Below are 22,602 nucleotides of genomic sequence, written 5' to 3' on the forward strand. Positions count from 1 at the left end.
TAGGAGGACAACTCCTCGGGAGGAAGTACAATGGGTCACATGTGGCCTAAGTGCTGTGAGCTTATACTCACTCTCCCTACTCTACAGTTACAGAACTGGCTTTAATTTTCATCTCGTGTTAATAGTTTAACTTTTTTTGATTTTTTGGTTATTATATGAATTTTATTTCATTGTAATTTCAGTTTTTTTGCTTAATATAATTGTCATTTTTCAGCTAATCACTTTTGTAAAGATTTTTTTCGGTATTTCAAATCAATTTATATCATACTAGACAATGGAAGCCCGAACTAATCAAATACATATGTGAACTTTCGCTAGAGATATTAGGTGAGTTTTGTTCATATTCATCTATTCCAGATTCGACTCAGATGACTCAATTGGGAAAAAGATTGGTGTGGACCCACTGACGTTCAGTGTTTGTCAAATTCAACTTAAAACAAATTGAAAAAGTGCATTTCTAGATAGAATTTAACAAAAAGTTACTTAAAAAAGTTATGTCTACGGCAATTTTATATTCATATGCCAAATTTTATGCAACTAGGATAAAGTTAACGTTTTGCTTATTTTTGACAGATATCCCCTTCATTTCAATAAACAAGTTCGGTTAATTGTCATTAATTCATGTATACATAACAAACTCATCATGGAGTTTAACTTTTCTGATACATTTTCACTTATACGGACATTTTTAGAGAGAAATTAAAAATTTGCTATAAAAATTTTAACATGACTGGTGCAAAGTTTCAATCACTTGGCTATTTTCTTAAACAAACCTTTGATTTCGAAAAAGCACAGGCAACTAAAAAAATGCAAATTATTCCGATAGAACTATTATTATTATTATAAATTTCAAACAACAATAATATTATAGGAAATACAAATGGGTACAAAAAATTACTTATTGATCTAAATGAGGTTGTCAAACACTTATAGCCTACATTTCAGTATGTCGTCCTCCACGTTCAATACAAATTATGGTCCTTCTACTGACATCTGTAACTGCATTTTTAATAAATCGGGGATTTATATTTGCACAGCACTCGCGAATGATATTTTCCAGATGTTGTGTGTGTACTTCGGTACACTTTTTGTTTCAGGTAACCCCACAAGAAAAAGTCTAAAGGCCTCAAGTCGGGTGATCTAGGTGGACAATAATGTTCCCAGTTACGTCCAATAACTTTGCCTCTGAACATTTGTTGGAGGGACTGTTTTACAGCAACCGTGTGATGTATTGGTGCGCCATCAAGCTGATACCATAGGTCGTATTTAATATTTAAAGGCATATTATCTAAAACTTCACTAACCTCATTTTTTAAAAGATTGAGATAACCGACGGATGATAAATTTTCCCTAAAGAAAAATGGCCCAATTATTTGGTCGTAAAGTATCCCACACCAAACATTAGTTTTAAAGGAATACTGATCACCACATTCAACTGTGAAATTAGGATTTTCTCAAGCCCACCATCGGTAATTTTGAGAACTTACCGTTCCATTTGAAGAGGACGTTGCCTCATCTGTCCATAAAATTTTATACGGTAACTTTTCATTTTCTTCTCTCTCTCTCTCCTTGAAACCAGAATGAAAACCCCAAACGGACATCAAAATCTCGTTCGTTTAATGTGTTAATAAGTTTTGACTTGTAAGGCCAAAATTTATTCTTCAATAAAATGTTTCTCTCTTGTAATCGGTATTTTTTTAAATATCGGTTGTGCTCGTTTGCCGGTGTTCCATAACTTTCAAACAAATGTTAAGTTGGGCCTCCTCATCATATTTACTGGGAGTGTGCTTTTTTTTAAATTGATTTGCTACGTATCCTGTTCCTCTGAATTTCGACATTATCCTTGACACAGTAGTATGTTGAACATTTTTTCCTGGATGCCGTTCATTAAAAATGTTAGCTACTTGCCGGTATGATGTATTCTCACCACATATTGAAACTATTTCTATTCTTTCCTGAAGAGACAACATTATTGCAACAATAACTGTTAAAAATTTGACAAGTAAATCAACAACTTGACACTACCATAGCATGCATTTTGTTTGTCAAAACCTACTTAAAAATTTTATTCAACGAGATTAAGCATCCTTACCGCCCTAGTTAGTGTTTATAAATAATCTGTAAATACTGAATATTGAAATTTTAATGTAATTTCAACTCTAGTATTTTTATCAATAGTTATTGCAGTTTTTGAGTTGTGTTTGCTTTTTCAAAATTGAAGGTACTGTTTGTTTGAGGAAATAGCCAAGTGATTGAAACTTTGCACCAGTCATGTTAAAATTTTTATAGCACATTTTTAATTTCTCTCTAAAAATGTCCGTATAAGTAAAAATGTATCAGAAAAGTTAAATTCCATGATGAGTTTGTTATGTATACATGAACTGATGACAATTGACCGAACTCGTTTTTTAAAATAAAGGGGATATCTGTCAAAAATAAGCAAAACGTTAACTTTATCCTAGTTGTATAAAATTTGGTATATGGATATAAAATTGCCGTAGACACAACTTTTCCAGGTATCTTTTTGTTAAACTCGATCTAGAAATGCACTTTTACAAATTTTTTCAAAAAAAAGTTGAATTTGACAAACACTGAACGTCAGTGGGTCGCAGTTGGCCGCATCATTTTGAATTGAATTTAAAGCACAAACAAGTGCCGAAGTTAAACTTCATTGAAACTTTTCGAAAAAAAAGTTTCCCATATGGTGCGCACTTTAATGGTGACACTGTAGATTGACCCATAGTTAGACCGGAATATATTTTGAGAAAATAAATATATATTTTGTTCTATATTTTGATTCAAGAAGTCGAACGGCCTTCTCGATAATATTGAAATGCTCTTTTTTTTCACATTTGGTGTTAGTTCGTTTATGGTTCATATTGTTCATTGAATATTTTACACATTGTCATTAATTTAGATATCATGCATAACGTTATCACTTTCATGAAACCCACACAAGAAACAATGACGCCTCATTTCACCCAATAAACTATCTAACTAGTGAAAAACTGACCGAGTTTATCACTTACTAGTAAAAATAATTTTTCATATGTGGCACAAAACTAATGACAACTAAAGTTAACTGGTGCTTTTTTGCAATATTCCCACTTATTCATTTTTGATAAAACATAATTGTATTTGCATCATTATTTATCAAGGATCAATAAATTGACGGCTAAAATAAATATGAATATCGATCATCGGCGGCACCATCTTGCGGTAATGGCAAAACTACTCCACTTAGTCTACAATTACTGAAACAAAAGTGCATCCAGCATCCACCAGTGTATAGACATCTTGATACCCACCTAGGTTTTCCATACTCTGCGTTAAAAGTGCCTCAAATGTGTGTAGACTGTAACTTTCAGCATCCATTCCTTTGGCCAAAGTGTTCCTTAGGTGCATTTCGTATTCTAACAGAAGCCTACTAGTAGGTGAACCAGGAGTTGGTGTTGTGGTTGAGTTCTGAAACATTATATTACTCATTATGGGTCATTTAAATCACAGGTAATGTTTCAATGTACAAGTCATTAGTTTCACAGAAAAAAATTCACAGTTATCCAAAATTTAGAGTAGAAACACCTACTGTTATATTGTAACAAACCTAATACAGTCTCTCTAAGCTCTAACATTTCAAATTCTAAATCCGAACTTCGTAACTGCAAAGCGTAATTATGATATGCCAAATACGAGGGTGGGTTGAAAGGTTTTCGACCTAACAAAAATACGCGTGGGGCTCGATCTGGTGAGTAGTCCAAACCGTGGATTTTCGCCATGGCAACCGCTAAGGTCAGACAGTGCGTTGTCTTGATGAAACATGATTTTTTTCTTCTGCATATGTGGCCGCCCTTTCGCAAGTTCTGCTTTCAGCTTGTCAAGTGATGATACATAGTATGCTTCTGTGATGGTTTTTCTTTTTGACTATTCCAAAAAACAGTCGTCAAAAAAATAGTTTTTTGCCTCTTTTGGAGCCGGTTCCCCCTTTGCAGTCTACTGTTCGGACTGTATTTTTGTTTCGGGAGTATATTGGTGTATGCAAGTTTCATCTACACTGATTATTCGGTGCCAAAACTCAGATTTATTGCGCCCAAACTGCGCCAACAGAGCGTTGGAAATGTTCATATGTTTTTTGTGCCTGAATGTGGATTTAATATGTGACAAACACGTTTTTTTGATATGTTCATAACCTCTGCTCTCTCTCACTTCAATTCGGCGGTCATCTAGCAGCATTCGGTGAACTTTGGTGATGTTTCCGTTGGTAGTTGCATTAAAAACGGTAGAAACCAATATCTTAGCACTCAAAGGTACATCAACTCTACACATCTTTTAAAAATTCACAAGTAAACATGAACGCCCATGCATTCCAGATGTTTTGTATAAATATGGAAAAACTGTTCAGAAGCCGTTTTTTATGGAACATGAATGTTTGTTTCAGATGTTTTCTGGCGAAGTGAAGAAATCCATGAGAATACTGAAATGAATTGATTTGTTCAAAAATATGTAGAATTGTAAGATTTAATGTCAAGTATGTATATAATAATAAAAACGTGTCTATGATTTGCCACTTTCTTATATATATTCTTATATATATATATATATATATATTTGTGAATATTTTTTCATGATTTCAACAATAAAGTGCCGCCAGATGAAAAAAAAAACAAATAGCGTAAATATTTTTAATGAAAATAACGGAATTACATTCAAGTTTCCACGCAAATTAACTGAAACTAAGACCTAATATTTCAATTTAAATCTTAGTTGCCATGGAAATGATATAACAGTTTGACACTTGTGAAAGATTCAAGTGTACTATTATCAACAATATTCACCTTACAGTTCTTCGAATTATTTTGTGTCATGTCGGCAAGATTGAGCGTAAAAGAGAAAATTGAAATTGTACGTCTTTTGGGAGATGACGTTAGAAGTGCTAGAGAGGTTTGTAGAGTATTTAATGAGAGACATCCAGATCGTCCTCGTATTAGCTGCGGTATGGTAAATAAAATAAATAAAATATTCAATGAAACTGGTGCAGTATCAAAAATGATGTTAAAAAGTAATCCTGTACAAAGACGGAACAGGAATGACAGGAATGATCAAATCATTTTAGATTATTTCGGAAATAATCCTAATGTCAGTATAAGGAATGCCACTTTAGATTTGAATATTCCACGAGAAACTATTCGGAGATGTCTCAAGGCGAAGAATATTAAACCTTTCAAGCCAAAATTTTTACACACACTTCAAGAAGGCGACGAAGCAAGACGCCTGGAATATTGTTTATGGGCCCAAGGGGAATATTTAAACAATAGAAATTTCCTAAAAAATATTCTATATACCAACGAAGCCACTTTCACTACAAATGAAGTAGTGTCATCACATAATTGTCGCTATTGGGCAGCGGATAATCCTAACTGGGTAATGAACTGTAAAAGCCAGTATTCCCAAAAAATCAACGTCTGGTGTGGGATATTGAACGAACGAATTATTGGCCTTTTCTTTTTTGAGGAAAACATTACTGCTCAGAGGTTTCTATAATTTTTAAACACAGAGTTTTGGGATGCTATTCACGAGCTGCCAATCAATGAACGATCAAATTTAATAGTCCACTCAGATGGGTGTTCAGTTCATTATGCAAGAGCTGTGACGCAATGGCTTAACGAACATTTTCCAAACCGATGGATAGGCCGTGGTAGTCCGTTTATAGAGTGGCCACTCAGATCTCCAGACCTCACAGTTTTGGACTTTTTTCTTAGGGGACTTCTCACACAAAAGGTTTACAAAAACCGCTCAAGAGATAGAAATGAACTTTGTGCAAGAATTCGACAGGTATGTGCAGATATTAGCCCTCAAGAACTAAGGAACGTAATCAGAAACATTCGTAAGCGCTACGACACATAAATTGAAATACGTGGTAGATTAGTAGAGGCTACTAGAATATGAGTAAGAATTAATTGCTGCACTGAATCTAAACATATCAATAATTAGTTATTAGTTACGTTTATTAAAATTTTTTGCTTCATTGTTAGTTGAATTGTGTGAATGTAATTCCGTTATTTTCATTAAAAATATTTACGCTAATTATTTTTTTTCCATCTGGCGGCACTTTATTGTTGATATCATAAAAAAAATGATATATTGTGACTGTTAGCTGTGTGAGTTTTCGAATTTTTGAGTTGTCATAACTTTGTTAATAATGAATACTTTTTCATGAAATTTTGGTCACACGTATTTAGAGGCACTCTGAATCCAATGGCGTAGTGATTTTTTCAATAAAAAAAATCGCTAATGAAAAATCCCGATTTTCGACTAAGAAAAAATATCATAGTATGCCCTGAAACTTCAATAAACATTTCAAATTTTGTCCCAAGGTAAACCTTTTAGTACTTGACATTTAAAAAAAAAATTATTGAAATCGATAATCGATTCACAACTTCAAATTTTAGGGGGGTGTTTCCTTTAAAAATGGGTCACTGTATATATATATATATATATATATATATATATATATATACTCTTTAAAGTTTGTCCAAGCTTTCGGAAATTTAATAAATTGTTTCCATCATCAGGGATGAACTTTTTGAGGATGTTTCATACGGTGGTCATGTAAAATATTGGACACAACATGATGGATGAACATTGATACAATACATTTATAAAACTGGTTGAAGGATGTCTAATATTGGATAAAATATTTGTGAAAAACGTTACAGTTTAAAATTATTTTGAAGGAAGAATAATGACATTATTATTATATATATATATATATATATATATATATATATATATATATATATATATATATATATAGTAAAAAATATATATATACAGTAGAATGGATTAACGGGGTCTCTCAGTAAACAATTAAAAATCAAATCTCTGTTCTACTTTGCCAAGCTTTCGCTTCTAATGGGAAGCTTCTTCAGGGCAGTAAAAATGAGTTAAAAACAATAAATTGAACATATAAACTAACGGAGAAGGTTGAACATGTATTAGATTTTTTGGTTTTGACAAATAACATTTGTCATTTGCAGAATATCAATTTAACTCACTTGATTCATTTGTTGATGCATATGCCTATGACGGCCATAGTGGTGTTGAGTTTGTTCCGGATCAGAGTTTCCATTACTTGAGCTTGGAGTCGTTGCATAACACTGGTTGTCAAAAATGACATTGTCAGAAGGCGGAGAAAAGTCCCCACCTGCACCTCTCTCCAGTTCCAAATACAAGCCCCTTCCGGGATATCCCCTTCCAATCTCATGTGAGGACCTGAAAAAAATCGCAAGGGGTCATTTGATACCTTTCCACATCATATGATTTTTAGAGTCCTGAAGTAAAAAATTAGTTGCAACCACATATCGTCAAATGTGGATGGTGTATTGGGCGACTGCAGGGTAATTTTCCAAAAGTTCTCATACGGCTCCCTTAAAGTTAAATCTTTTCTTATTCCATTTCAAATATATGGCACTTTCCAGCTTGCATATTAAAATTCAACCACTAAAAACTGTCAAATACTATGAGACAATGTGATGTCCTGAATAAGAATGTTATGATTTATTCTGCTAGTTTGAAATGTAATATATTTGAATACTTGCTTTGAAACATGCGCATTTTGAAAGGCAATTATTTTCAATTTTGTGTGTCATTCTTACCATTCTTGTCTCTTGCCATTCAACTCGATGTTCAACGTCTGATTTCAAAATGTGTTCTGACAATTTAGAACCTGTCAATTGTCTATTTTTTATGTAATCTGGATGGTGGAACTTCAAGACCATTGAAAGTGCGTGGCAAAGAGAATCGAGAATATATCAAAAATGAAAAATTAGCAGGATCTGAATTGTCAGACCACATTTTAAAATCAGGCAGTGAACATTGAATGAAAAAAGACAATAATGATTACCAATGAGCCTCACTCCAAGAGACGTGAACTAAAAGAATCAGCGTATATTAACATATTGGAGGGAATTGTATTTCGAACAGTTCCTCAGAAATAGATCGCACTTGGCTACCCGTCTTGAAGAAAAATTAGGATAGTGGCGAAACGGCAATAAACTGATATCGAAGAGCATCTTGTATTACATCGAATGTTTCAGTAGTCAATTAATAACATTGATATAATTCACATTTCAAAACCCTTTAGACATATGTCAAAGAAGTTGAGAAATAAATAGTCAGCAAAGGGAAAACTGCAAAAATATCTTTGAATTTTTTGTCCATTTCTGTAGACGTAGGCAGATTTTGGCCTCTGAAACATCAAGATAAGTATTGTATTATTTCTTAACAATTTTTTTTGATAGGCAAAATTGTTGTATACGACAAGTTATTGATGAATAGAATATATTTCTTTGTGAAAAATACTTTGATTTTACGCAGTAACTTATCGGGATAAACTAAAAAGTTTACCCTTTTTACACTTGTATAAAGTTCTCCATTATATTGTTCATAATTTTCCAGATTGTCGGAGGTAAAAATTCCCAAGAGAGGTCGATAAAAAACTTTTCTCGAGGAAATATGTTGGTATTAGAAGGTTACCTGAACTGATTTGTAAACTTCAACTCAACTCATTCATATCTTATGATGCACTTTTTGGAACTTTTGTTGTAGTGATGAATATTACTGGAGTTTTATCTCAACTTTAAGACGTTAGTTTCAACACCTCGACATGTGTTTCAATCACCACGTGATCATCTTCAAGATTTAATTTTCCTTTTGAAGATGATCACTTGGATTCAACTTCTACGTTAAATCACACATCAACGATTTTATAAATGAGAATTTTAAATATGAAATGAGAGTATTTGCTTGTTCCATATAAACCAAGATACTGAGTCCCGAATCGGAATTTAAAAAAAGACTGAACATAATAAAATATTCCAAAAGTGCTGGTTCACTTCAAGATATGTGGGACAACTTAAAAAAAATAAAAGTTTGGTATTCATGAAAAAAAAAAGTGAAAACTGCAACAAAAGTATATTATATTGAATGAGTCCTCAGAACTCGTTTTTAGACGAAAATGAATAATTCCTTGCAGTTGTTGGTTTTGGTAAAGTACTAAATATCAGATACCTTGTTATAGAATTGTGTAATTTTGTGTAATATTCATAAAGTGATAATCCTCACATAGCACAGGTACGTTACTGTTTCTTCCGTTACTATCAAATATATATATATATATATATATATATATATATATATATATATATATATATATATATAAATAAGTACCATTCTGATCATTCCCATATTGATTTCAATTCATGAGCCACCGGTAGACAGCTTTTTCAGCCTATTGGGCATCGTCAGTACCGGGCAGGCGGTCCTCGATTGACGACAAAATGTGAAAAACCAAGAAAAGTACTCAATAGAAATAACTGCGTAAACGCAAGCGAGACATAAGTGGAACCACCTATTGGTGTGACACCCAAGTCAACTTGCCAAGTTTTTATGTCAGTGTTGGTGGTTTGACCAATCAACCGACAATTGCGGTGGCAGAAATTTGGTAAGCTAACCTGGAATGTTATCAAACGAATACATATGTTTCTAGAAATGATATGAAATCAAGAAAGGTTAATGCAGTCAAGCTGCTGGAAAATAATTCTATGAAAATCAAAAGATGAATAAATAAGTAGCATTCTGATCATTCCCATAATGATTTCAAATTCAACGTGACTGCATTAACCTTTCTTGATTTCATATCATTCCTAGAAACATGTGGATTTGTTTTTCGATGACATTCCAGGTTAGCTTCCCAAATTTCTGCCACCGCAGTTGTCGGTTGATTGGTCAAAGACGTAATCCATCTTGATTTTATTCAGGTTGAAGCCTGGCCTCCTTCCCCTTTTAACTGAAGTTTGTCAGAAAGACAAATGGGTCACAACTGATGTTTGATGGTGGCATGAAAGTCCTTAGACATCCATACCGCCCTTCGCGTTTTACCCCTACCTGGCTGGGGTGAGATAGATGAAGATATTATTCATCTGTTAACGGAGGACATAGGGGCCTCATTCGACAGAGTGTCGGGGCCTTCTATATCGGGAGGGGTCGTCTACAGCGTAATCTATAGCTTCCCTGACTAAAGGATTATCGTGAGTTTCAGCATAATCTAAAACTCGCCGATTCCTCGACTGAATGGACTGCTGAATGGAAGGCAGCTTCAAATCTCTGCGGATGGCTTCATTCCGCACGAACCACGGAGCATTCACAATCATCCGTAGAATTTTGTTTTGTAGAGTCTCCAAGATGGAGATGTTAGTCGGAGCCGCTTGTCCCCAAACGCCTGAAGCATACATGATGACAGACTTGAACATCATGTTATAGATCGTGATTTTGTTTTTCAGGCTCAGCTTCGATTTTCTGTTGATCAAAGGGTACAGGCTTGCCACCCGACCCTGGATATTTGCCTTCACGCTTAACAGGTGCGGGTTCCAGGTGAGCCTACGGTCTATAATAAGACCTAAGTACTTGACCCGCGCTTGCCAATCAATCTCCCTTCCAGAGATTCTCACTTTCATGGCCGGAGAAGCTATCGTTCTTCCCATGGTTATTGCCTGAGTTTTATCCGGGTTCACTCGGATCTTCCACTCGAGGTACCAGCGCTCGAGGTCGCCCAATGCACGTTGCATATAGACGATCCCGAGCTCCCGACCCATGGAAGATGAGAGGAGAGCCGTGTCATCGGCGTAGAGAGATACCTTCACATGCTCGGACCTCGGAAGGTCGCTGGTATAAAGGGAATATAGCGTGAGAGAGAGCACGGCCCCCTGTGGCACTCCAGCGAGGATCTCTCTGTTGTCAGACAGAGAGCCCTATACTCTAACCTGAAATGTTCTGCCTCTCAGGAAAGACCCAATCCACCGGATCAGGCCCCGAGGCAGGTCGAATGCGATTAGTTTGTGAAGAAGGCCTTCATGCGAAACGCGGTAGAAGGCCTTCGAAATAGGACTAAATGGACTTTTTTATTCCTATTCAACTCCGCGATGGTGTTTTCGACCAGTCTCAGAGCCTGCAACTCAGTGGAATGCTCTCTCCTGAAGCCGAATTGCTCATCAGGCAGAACATTTCGGTCCTCAACTTCTTCGTTTAGCCTTTGGAGTACGACTCTTTCAGCCAGCTTAGCCGCCGACGAGAGCAGACTAATCGGGCAATAATTCTGCGGGAAAAGCCGGTTCTGCCCCTGTTTTGGGAGCATGACGACGACCGCATGTTTCCATCTTCTGGGGAAGTATCTTAGGGCCAAGGAGCTGTTGATGATGCTCAAAAGGCTCTCAACGCAGTTTTCCGGGAGCTTCTTCAACAACTTGTTAGTTATTGAGTCAACCCCCGGGGCCTTCTTGGCTTTTGCAGCCTTGATGTAGCCCTTTAATTCTTCCACAGAAGCCGGACGAATGACATCATCGTCATCCTCCCTGAGGATACGGTGAACCCGATCTTCGAGCAGAATATCGCGGTCGATGTCGTCATTGTCGTCAACGTTAAGTTGAAACTGACGTTCCATCGTGTCAGCAAAAGCCAACGCTTTGTCGGCGGGGGAGTAGCATACTCCGCGCTCTGCGTGAATGGGTGAGGGAGCTGTCTTCTTTCCTTTGAGTCTTTTAGTGATTCGCCAAAGCTCGTCACCTCCAGGCTCAATGGATTCCAACAGCTCCTCCCACCTGTCATTTCGGTAGTCAATGATGGCCTGTTTTACTTGATTGGCCATCCTGTTTGCCGCTGCTCTGTCTCCTGGGAAGAGTGTTCGCTGATAGAGCCTTCTCAGGCGGTTTCTCTCTCGTATCATGGCTTTGATACGAGGGGGAAACTCATAGCTCTTCTGCGGACACTCCTCACTGGAGGTGGCCGTCCGAAAAGCATCATTCACGGAGATCTCGAAGCGGTGAACTGCCGCGTCGAGTTCGTTGGGAGAGCGGAGACCCTCAGGAGGGGCGCGCATCTCTCCGAGCTGAGCTGTGAAGACATCCCAATCCGTCTTATATCTCATGCAATAATCAGGGGAAGGAAGTTCATCACCCAATACCAGGATTACTGGATTATGATCGGAGTCCAGTTCCGACTGAACGTAAATTTCGCTGGTCAGAGAGACATTTCTGAGAAGCGCGATGTCAAGTACGTCAGGCCTATACTGCCCGCGATAGAACGTAGGTTCATCCGGTCCCAGCACGAGATATTCATGTCTGTCGGCATGCGCATGGAGCGCTCGGCCGTTTCGATTGGTGGCTCTGCTCCATAGTCCGTGCTTGGCATTGAAGTCTCCAGCAGCAATTGTCGGAATATCACTACCCATCAGCAGTTCATCCAGTTATTCTGGGAGTAAAAGATTAGTTGGAGGGTTATAGACAGAGATTAATCTGTGACAACCCCGTCTCAGTCGAATTTCGACCCCTACGGCCTCAGTTCCGTGTAACCGAGCACTGTCAATGTCGTATTGGACACACTGGAGGGATCGTTTGACAAGAATGCCAACTCCCCCACCAGCACGTCCAATACGTTCTCTATGGAAGAACTTGTAATTTGGAATGACAACGGATTCATTCCTCAGATGCGTCTCTTGGATTAGAGCCGCATCGATGTTATGTTCTATGAGAAAATTCTCAAAGTCAAGTTTCTTAGGTAGAAAGCCATTGGCATTCCAAAAGACTATCTTCAAAGATCTAGGGAATGTCGGTTGTCTAGACATTGGCAGTTCCGGTCAGTACGTTATTATTCACCGTGAACATTTTTTCGAGCACGGGGAATTTGCAGAATAATTGCTTCACCTGCTCCAAAGCGGCGCAGATGTCTGAAGCCCCCTGAGTCTGAGGTGAGGGCATAGATTGAGAAGGAGCAGTCTTTGCCGAGCCGTTTGCACCCTTGGATGCTGCTCTGGCAAAACTAACTCCTTCCTTAACACGACCAGACCCCGCAGGTTTGCCTGGGGGAGATGGTTTTTTAACTGGCTTCTAGACTTCTGAGCCTTAGGGAACTCAGGGCAGCCTCTATAGTTGGCAGTGTGTACCCCTTTGCAATTATTGCACTTCGGGGGGTCAGTCCTTGCTTTCTTGCAGGCGTTGGTAAGATGCCTGCCGGCGCACTTGACGCATATTGGGACGGCCATGCAATTCCTTTGGCAGTGGCCAAAGCGTTGGCAGCGATGGCACTGACCCACCGAAGTTTTGGGGTGCTGGGGTTCAACCTGCACCTTCACACTCAAGAGGTCTTTGATCTCAAATATGTCCTTTTGGTCTTTGGTGACCAGTACCAGGGCCATGGGTAAGGGCTTATTTGCTCGCTTCATCCTAGTTACTGAGGAGGGATCAAAGCCTCTGGCTTCTAACTCCTCACGGATGTCGTCGACTGAGAAGTGCTCTGGCAATCCTCTGAAGACGGCACGGATTTGCCGGTCTTCAGGGAGGGAGTAAGTGTGATGGGGGATGTTCTCCGTCACAAGGAGTATCGACAATCGACGATAATCGTCAGGAGTCGAGGGCTGAACTTTGATGCCGTCATGAAGATTGACGGCTTTGGAGAAATTTATTTTCTCCTCGGCTGCTGTTTTGATCAGCTTAACCCATTTGTCCTTCTGACGAACGACAATTGGTGGAATTTTAACTTTTTTAGTGGGAGGCTGGTTTTCCTGCTTACGTGGGGCAGAGGGGCCAGGCTCCTGGTCCTGAATAGTTCTGACAGTTCGTTCTGAATGATCAGAAGCACTGTCAGCTTGGATAGCTGGACTTGTGTCCATATTTTCGTTGGAAAGAGAAGTGGCCACCTCGCGGGCCAGACTTCGTGTCACCGGACGCGACGAAACCTCGGACTCGGAGTAATATTTGCTTGCCTCGTCCCTGATGTCGTCTAAAACAACCTTCTTCTGTAATCTCTTTGCTTTTTTCGGTTGTTTGCCTTTCTTAATCCACTCGTCTACCTTGTTTGTGGACACATCTGGTAGAGGTGGGAAATCTTCGCTAATTCTTCTCTTCTTCAAAGCGGAGGAAGAGGAGGAATGTACGCTTTCGTGATCGCTGTCACGGAAAGAATTGTCACTCGCAGGCGGAGCATTAGCCACTCCCTGATTCCCGTCTGTCAGATTTTGACAGCCGGGCCCAGAGACTGGCAATGTATTGCCCTGCAAATCTGCCTGGTTTAGGCCGAAGCACGAGATCAATTGGCAAATGATGCTAATGATCTCGGTCTTGTCCCTCCCAGCCAGATTGCGAAGCAGTTCCTCCATACTGCTTGACATTTTTACTCACTTAAAACTGACAGTAAAGCTCTGAGCAGTTGAACGCAACGAAAAATGATATATTTAGTCGTACTCACCGGAAACGTTTCTTCGTTTGCACACAAGAACCAACGAACCACTATCACAAGCCAGAAACACCACAATACGGCTGATCATCAACCAGAAATCTTGGCGAAAACACAACCGAACGCTATGACACTTCCGCACTGTTCCGCTGTCAAAACGGAACTTGATTGGTCAAACCACCAACACTGACATAAAAACTTAAAATAGCTGTGTAAACGCAAGCGAAACATAAGTTGAACCACCTATTGGTGTGACACTCAAGTCAACTTGCCAAGTTTTTATGTCAGTATTGGTGGTTTGACCAATCAACCGACAACCGCGATAGCAGAAATTTGGGAAGCTAACCTGAAATGCCATCGGAAAACGAATCCACATGTTTCTAGAAATGATATGAAATCTAGAAAGGTTAATGCAGTCAAGCTGCTGGAAAATAATTCCATGAATATCAAAAAATACATAGATAAGTACTCTTTGATCATTTCCATATTGATTTCAATTTAAGAGCCACCGCAGTTGTCGGTTGATTGGTCAAACCACTGACATAAAAACTTGGCAAGTTGACTTGGGTGTCACACCAATAGGTGATTCCACTTATGTTTCGCTTGCGTTCACGCAGCTATTTTTATCAAGTACTTTCTTGGTTTTTCTCATTTTGTTTTCAATCGAGGACCGTCTGTCCGGTGCTGACGATGCCAAATAGGCTGAAACAGCTGTCTACCGGTGGCTCTCAAATTAAAGTCAATATGGGAATGATCAAAGAATAATAGTATTAATGGAAAAGAAAGTTTTTGGCTTTTTACTACTCCATCTTGATACAAAAAAGGGGGATGAGGGAATCTTCCAAAGAAAGGAAGGAAGTAATCAATTTGAAAATAAGTAACTCTATACATGGATGTGTAGATCATGCAAAGAAGTAACTTTCAGACACCAACTGAAAGAAAGTCCTTCTGAAACAGCTACTATCATATAAACATTGAATTACACGAAAGAAAAAAATTCTTTCGAAACAAATACTTCTGTATGAACACTGAATTATACAGAAGATACTTTTCTCTACTCAGTTTGTATTTCAAACATTCGTTGTGGAATAAAAATCAGATATCATTCACATAAGTTCTACTTTGAATGAATGGTAATAAATTGCACTTACATGGAACACTGTCATCCTCACTGGTATATACCGATGTTTCGCCTTAAGACACTTGCCCCAAGGCTCTTCAGTACCAAATTGGATAACATTATAGAAAATACACACAATTCATTCATAAATTACGATTTTTCAATGTCACGGAATAAGCTTGATCTGCTTATGTCATCGATGACATCGTAATGACATTCATTCACCTATTTGATTTAATCCCAGCCAAGAGGAATCTTATTTTAATTGAAGGGGTTATATTTTTCAATTCAAATAGTATTAACATATGTCACAGAAAGGATTTGGAGCTTTATAACCTCTATTTATTATATGCGGATGCTTTCGATAGCTGGCTGTGCTATCATCTTCTTGGCTCTAGTCAAACTGAACGTTTCATCCTCTTGTTTGTTCTTTTATGCGGTTAGAACGCCGCATACACGTGTTTCACCATACAATAATCACTATTTATTCATTATAGCATATTATCTGGGATTCATAATAAATATTTACCATAAATATGTTTAAACGGGGATATTAGGAAAATACTGAGGTTCATTACCTGGATCCGGAAAATCTGGAGTTCTGTGCCATAGCTGACCTTGGATGCGGATGTCCTGACTCGGGTTCGGAATGTCTGCCGTTGTTGTTGGGATGTCTTTGATGGTGATGCATATTGTAATAATTATATCTTCGGCGACCCATTTCTGGTGACGTAACCGGGCTATCTGCACTTGGCATAGGCTTGAGCATTCTCTTCAAGGTGTTACTATCCAAGTTCATTCCTAAAATATTTAGTAGTATTTTTTCAAACATAACTTGAATAAAATCTCGGTTCGACTGAATGAGATATGTACACACATATTTTTGGAAAAAATAATATGAATAATATTGATCTGATCTATCTAAGATGATCTTGTATAGATAGATAGATAGATTTATTAACAATAGATGCCCTACTATACATACATACTATACAAATTCAGAAGTTATCAAACAAAATAAAATAAAATGAAGTAAAATATATGAGATCTATACAGTAGAATATTGTGTGTGAAAAAGTTGCAGTAGAGAATGATAAAAAGATCAATAGAGAGGAGGAAGATGAACAACTCAGTTGTAATAATACTGTGCTCGTAGATATTGCCACAAGGAGCGATTGAAGAGTTGGAGGGTGTTACTTAGTTGAATTTCATTAGAAAGCTTGTTATAGCCCAAGACACCTTTGTGAAATATAGTTATTATTTTTGCAAAGTTTGTTTTTGGGACAACTAAGTCATCTCTTCCTCTTGTATCGTATTTGTGAATCTGCAGCAGCAATTTCATTGTAGTCAATTGACAACACGAAATCAATACACGACAAAAATATTTTTATATACCTTTCAGTAATACTAAAATTCACTACAATGCAAATAAATAAATGACTCCCAGAGTATCAAATTCTATTCCAAATGATACGAAAAGATGCGAAACATTATGGAGTTTCAAAAAAGCTATGAAAAAATATTTGTTGGATGGAAGCAAAGTTTTTCAAAATAAGGGTACTTTACTCCTGCCTCAAAACCAAATTTTTCATGGCTCCTCGTATATTATGTATATTTCACTATATTTTGTTGATGCATGTTCAGTTTCGATGGATACACAAACTTTCAGTAGGGATAACTTTCCATCGAAAAACTCTTGGTAAGTAAGTTTCTCAATATGGTGCATATGGGTAGACACTACATATGGGTAGACACTACATATATCAAATTGTTCGTGAGACTACCTAGCAAAAATTAAAACAATACCTAACTCACCATTTTCTCTATTCATATCTTCGGTACTTTTCGATTTACTTCTTCTACCAGACATGTTATTATTGAGCACATTATGGTGATGAGCTGCTCGTAGTTCTGCATCTCTCACCATATCGATGTCAGAATAATCGACTGACTTGGTATTCGTGAGCACGTGATGAAGGTTTTCTCTTGGAGGTGGTCGTGTTGATGTCGAAGACGTTTTTGTGTTAGGTGCCAAACTGCCTCCTGCTTGAGTTCCTTCAGATTTTGATGATTCGGTTGTTTGTGTTTGAGATTGTGATTCAGTCTGACTCATCTGAAAAATATGGTTTTTCAAAAGAATTGTTTCGCAAAATTTGAATGGATATAAAATGTGATGGAAATTATTCAACGAACTATTACATTAGTACATAGACAAATAGACAAAATCATTATGCGAAAAATAAAAAAAATAATAGAATCTTCTCATTAGTAGCAGACTCTCATCAAACCCCAATTTCTAATAAAATAGTTGGAAAAAATCAGGAAAATTCCAAAAAAGCCGTATCCAGTATTTTTTTAAATTCATATTAGAAAAAACATTGACCACCTCAAGAAGCTTGTATTCTATATGAACTTGCATCATCACTCAAGTGTAATATTTGAATAATATCGACAAATATGCTTTGATTAGACGAAATTCAAGAATTGTTTCATTATTTGTAACTAATGTTACTACAGTTTCGTCCTAATGGGAAGTATTGGTTTCAAAATGTCCCAACAGGAAGAAACTGCAGTAACATTAGTTACAAATACAAGTGATAAAAAACATTTTTTATCATACCCCATGGGGGCTGTCGCCCTCATACCAACGACAACTCTCAGAAGTTGAGAAACTTGTGCTAGCTAAGGACTAACGAGGTATTACCTTTTGATGTGTAATTCCTAATACGGTTGCAGAATCATCCCAGCTTCAACCAGATAAATTCTCTTGAGAAAAGTATCTGGTTGAGGCAGGAATCGAACCCACGGTCTTCCGATCATGACTCGGGCGCACTACCACCGCGGCCAATTCCACAAAATGAAAATGAAAGTGTGAATTTTCCAAATGAATTTTTATATTCATCAGATATACTTGGAATGCCACCACATAATATTCTATATTCCAATTCTACAACAATGAACACATAAATAGTGTGATTGAAAAAATAAACAATTGAATAATACTATGGAATACCAAAAAAGAAAAAAACAACAAATATCAATTGATTATTAATAATAATAATCAGCAGTTGATCAATACGTATAACCTGATTTTCAAAAGAGTACAGGGATGAGTCAAACAAATCAATATAGCTGCTTTTCTTATTTGCTAACCTAAGCATTCTAGTGATGGTTTAATTTAAGCCATAGCTAGTAGAATGGTAAAAAGGTTTAAACATCTCCGACACTCTTGTCTTCTTCAATCTACATTGGACTTAATCGTTTGTGTTACAAATTGACAGTGCATATCACCATTTATAACTTTATGAAGAAGTCTTATCAGCTCGGCAGTGCTCCAACATAGAAACATTCAGAAGAAGCTGAATCTCGAGTACTCATAGTCGGACCTCAGATATCCGAGCTTTAATGCCCATGATATCAGAATTTTGTTTGTACTTTCTCAATGATAGATATATCTGTCTGATATAGTGGACTCCATATCACGCAATTATTTTCCAAGACTGAGCGTACAAAGAAAAGTATACTATTTTAAAGATATTTATAGAAAATTTATCTGTGGATCGTTGAACGAATCCCAATAATTTGAGAGATTTGAGTGATAAAATGTGATCAATATGATCTTTAAATGTTACTTTGCTATCAAACAACACTCCCAAGTCCCGAACGCTATTGGTCAAAGTTAGATTATTGTTTTGATTTTTAATGTGTTAGAAATCAAACGTTGAAAGGTAAGACCTAGTAATCCTTAGCTCGCACAAGTTTCGACTTCTGAGGGTTGTCGTTCGTAGGGGTGCGACAGTTGGTTAACGGAAAAACAGATTTTAAACAGATTTGAACAGTTTATATGGATATACAATAGGTTTCGCAGCTCTTGAAAATGTTATTTGATAACATTTATTTATATTTGAATTTCTTTGACGTCGGTCTATTGAACGAGTTGACGTTGGCTGTTTTGTTCTGCTGAATAGAGCATAGCCTGTCAACGATTAGTCTGTCAAACCAAGCACGGTTTTTTCAAGAAGAAGGTTTTATTTCGATATATTTTCTGCTGAGGGATGTGTTCCAATTTCCAAGTTGATGAAGAAGTGTAATTGGTTGATAGTGTTTTGATAGTAGGTTGATAGTGATTTGTTTTCAAATATTCTTCACAGTGACGAAATAGCAGTAAATTTTTGCACAGTTCTGGTGTGTCAGAAAAGTAATTTCGTGGGAAAATAACAAAAAGTTCTTTCGTTTTATATTCTTATCACATAATACTCACTTGAGATCCAACATTTTCTGTACCAACCGAAGCTGTTACAGTCTTTGGTCCAGAAGTTGCATTAGTAGTAGTCATGGTACTAGTATCAGATTGCGGTTGAACTCCCGGTCTCTCATTTGTTTATTTTGGCTACCCTCCCTTTGAGTCCCTTTTGTACCTGCAAATTCGATTAGTCAGATGTATGTTCTCAATGACACTTTACTGTGAGTTTTTCACAAAATCGTTTTCAAAACCGTAACATAGTCTGTGAACTTTGAGGCGATTGGTACTTGACTCCTTACCAGTACAAATCATATCAACAACTTTGAATGAACAGAAACATGAAGGTAGAATTTCGGCATCATTGGCTTCGAAAAATGACTTTATTTTTAATTTACTTGAAAGACTCAGTGGTTTATATAAGGTCTATGTTCTTTCGAGAAGAACTTGGTGTCCTCAATTCTTTCGGGGTTCATATAACGTTTCGCTTATGTCAACCTGAAGGGATTAAGTCTATGATAGTTTATTACATATCGAGTTGGATAAGAATTCAATTACCCATGATCGAAAAACTTTAAGCCCGAGTCGTTAACAGAGTGCAACAATTCGCGAGTGGACGTAATTGGCCTCATCCTCGAGGTGCGTACTGTACTTTTTCTACGACTGACCGTAGAAAGGAATGGTACAATATATTGGTTCGAGATTATGGCTTTGGATAATAAACTCATTCAGTCAGTAAGTCAGAACTCAATCAGATGATTTAAAAATTTGTAATAATATTTCCTACAAATTAGATTGAAGACAGAATGAGAAAAACCAAGAAAGTACTTGATAGAAATAGCTCCGTGAACGCAAGCGAAACACAAATGGAACCACCTATTGGTGTGACACCCAAGTCAACTTGCCAAGTTTTTATGTCAGTGTTGGTGGTTTGACCAATCAACCGACAACTGCGGTACCAGAAAATTGGGAAACTAACCTGAAATGCCATCGGATAACGAATCCACATGTTTCTAGAAATGATATGAATTCTAGAAAGGTTAATGCAGTCAAGCTGCTGGAAAATAATTCCATGAAAATAAAAAAAATAATAGATAAGTACTCTTTGATCATTCCCATATTGATTTCAATTCAAGAGCCACCGGTAGACAGCTGTTTCAGCCTATTGGGCATCGTCAGTACCGGGCAGGCGGTCCTTGATTGAAGACAAAATGAGAAAAACCAAAAAAATTGACTTGGGTGTCACACCAATAGGTGGTTCCACTTGTGTTTCGCTTGCGTTCACGCAGCTATTTTTATCAAGTACTTTCTTGGTTTTTCTCATTTTGTCTTCAATTGAAGACAATTATTTAAGGTTATTCCACCGTCGATGTGGCAGGAAGACGGCCTTTTTCCGTTTTGTCAAGAATTTGAAACACTGCGAATATACTATTTATGACTACATTTGATATATTTCGCATGTATGTCATAGAATTATCTACATAATTTTCGGCCATGGTCTAACTTTTCCAGTCACCATGTCACTTCAATGCCATTAAGTCACTCTCTCCATCAACTAGGATGGAGATATATGCAGATATATGATCTTCTGAAGTAGTTTCCAGTTTATGTTTCTGGATTTTCCAAATATAAAAGTTTGGCAATAATTTTTGTTTAGTTTCCCAAGTTATTGAGTTCAAAGTTCATGTACTTTCTACAAATATTATAGAAATTGGCAGAAACAATAAATGACCTTTCGGTTTTAGTTTTTGTGTCCGAGACATTGATGTTTAGTTTTTGGCCCAGAAACAGCAATAATCATTGCAACCTAGAAATAAATTTAAATTGTTATATCATTTCATTTCACCACTACTCTCCAAAAACAATACTAATAAATCCCTACTGACATTATAGATGCGAATGTAAGTTTGTTTGTTACGGTTTCACGCGAAAATTATTCAACCGATCATCATGAAATCTTGTACACATGTTGTTGGAGGTATTAGAAGTAACATAGGATACTTTTTATTGAAAAAAAAATTTTATGTAAGATAAAAAAAATTGAAAATTATTTATTTTTGTTACAGTGAAATATATTTCAACATTTGTTGTTTTAATTTAATAAAGCATATTTTAAATTTTCCAAACTTCATCGTATGTATTAATTTTCAAAAATTAATAATCCCAGCCAAGCATTAAAATGGAGTTCTCATATTGATTCATTTCTATTGTACTGACACTTATTTAATGGCATAAAGGCGAGCGAAACCACTGGTGAAAGCTAGTATTATATAATTCACATAAAAAAACGCCCGAAAGTGGAAATTGAAATCCAGTATTTAGACATTTGCTTGCAATGTATTCATTACAAGTTTCCGCTGAGCTACTCTGACGGTTGTTAATTTGCTGTCTAATTCTGATATGAGTAGTAAATATAACTGATATTCACTTTGTGAGTGATTTTTTTTCTTATTTCAAAAATAACCGCATCAACCGCGAAGGGTTATTAGCGGAGGAACAATTGGGTATGATTATATTTTATGTAATACATGAATAGATTTCAAAAAGGTTACTGAAGAGTTCAAGTTCACTACGTCTAGGGCAGAACTGAGATCACTGGGAAATCTTGCTTCTTGTCCTTCATATTCAAAAACTGGGCACTCCAAGATAATATGTTTCAAACTGTTGATCACACCACAAATATCACACTCCGCAGCATATTCTTTCTTCATAAGGTGTTGGTGTGTTAGTCTTGTGTGTCCGATTCTGAGGCGAGTAAGGATGACTTGATGTCTTCGTTGGGCTGATTGGTAGTTCTGGAAGCGCATGTCGAGATTTATCTCACGTAATTTATTTGATTCCATGGCCATCCATCTTTCTTTCCAAGTGTTTGCTATTAGTTTCTTTATTATTTCAAAGTAATCTGAGTGGGATTTGTTCAAAAAGTGTTGCGGAAGGAGAAACTGTAACATTGCGAGCGACT

General features: G+C 37.0%; 1 protein-coding gene across 1 annotated transcript in view; it reads right to left on the reverse strand.

Moving 5' to 3' along the window:
* Positions 1 to 22,602, reverse strand: part of sif (guanine nucleotide exchange factor still life) — a 653,408-nt gene that overhangs the window by 540,395 nt on the left and 90,411 nt on the right. The window contains 6 exon segments of the mRNA XM_074173996.1: positions 3,309 to 3,465; positions 7,053 to 7,269; positions 15,979 to 16,201; positions 17,216 to 17,513; positions 19,662 to 19,762; positions 19,765 to 19,818. Coding sequence (XP_074030097.1) covers positions 3,309 to 3,465; positions 7,053 to 7,269; positions 15,979 to 16,201; positions 17,216 to 17,513; positions 19,662 to 19,762; positions 19,765 to 19,818 — 1,050 coding nt within the window.

This window comes from Leptinotarsa decemlineata, unplaced genomic scaffold, assembly GCF_025532065.1.
Source record: "Leptinotarsa decemlineata unplaced genomic scaffold, Ldec_3_MD MMD2_tig00000505_RagTag_RagTag, whole genome shotgun sequence".
Taxonomy (NCBI): Eukaryota; Metazoa; Arthropoda; class Insecta; order Coleoptera; family Chrysomelidae; genus Leptinotarsa; species Leptinotarsa decemlineata.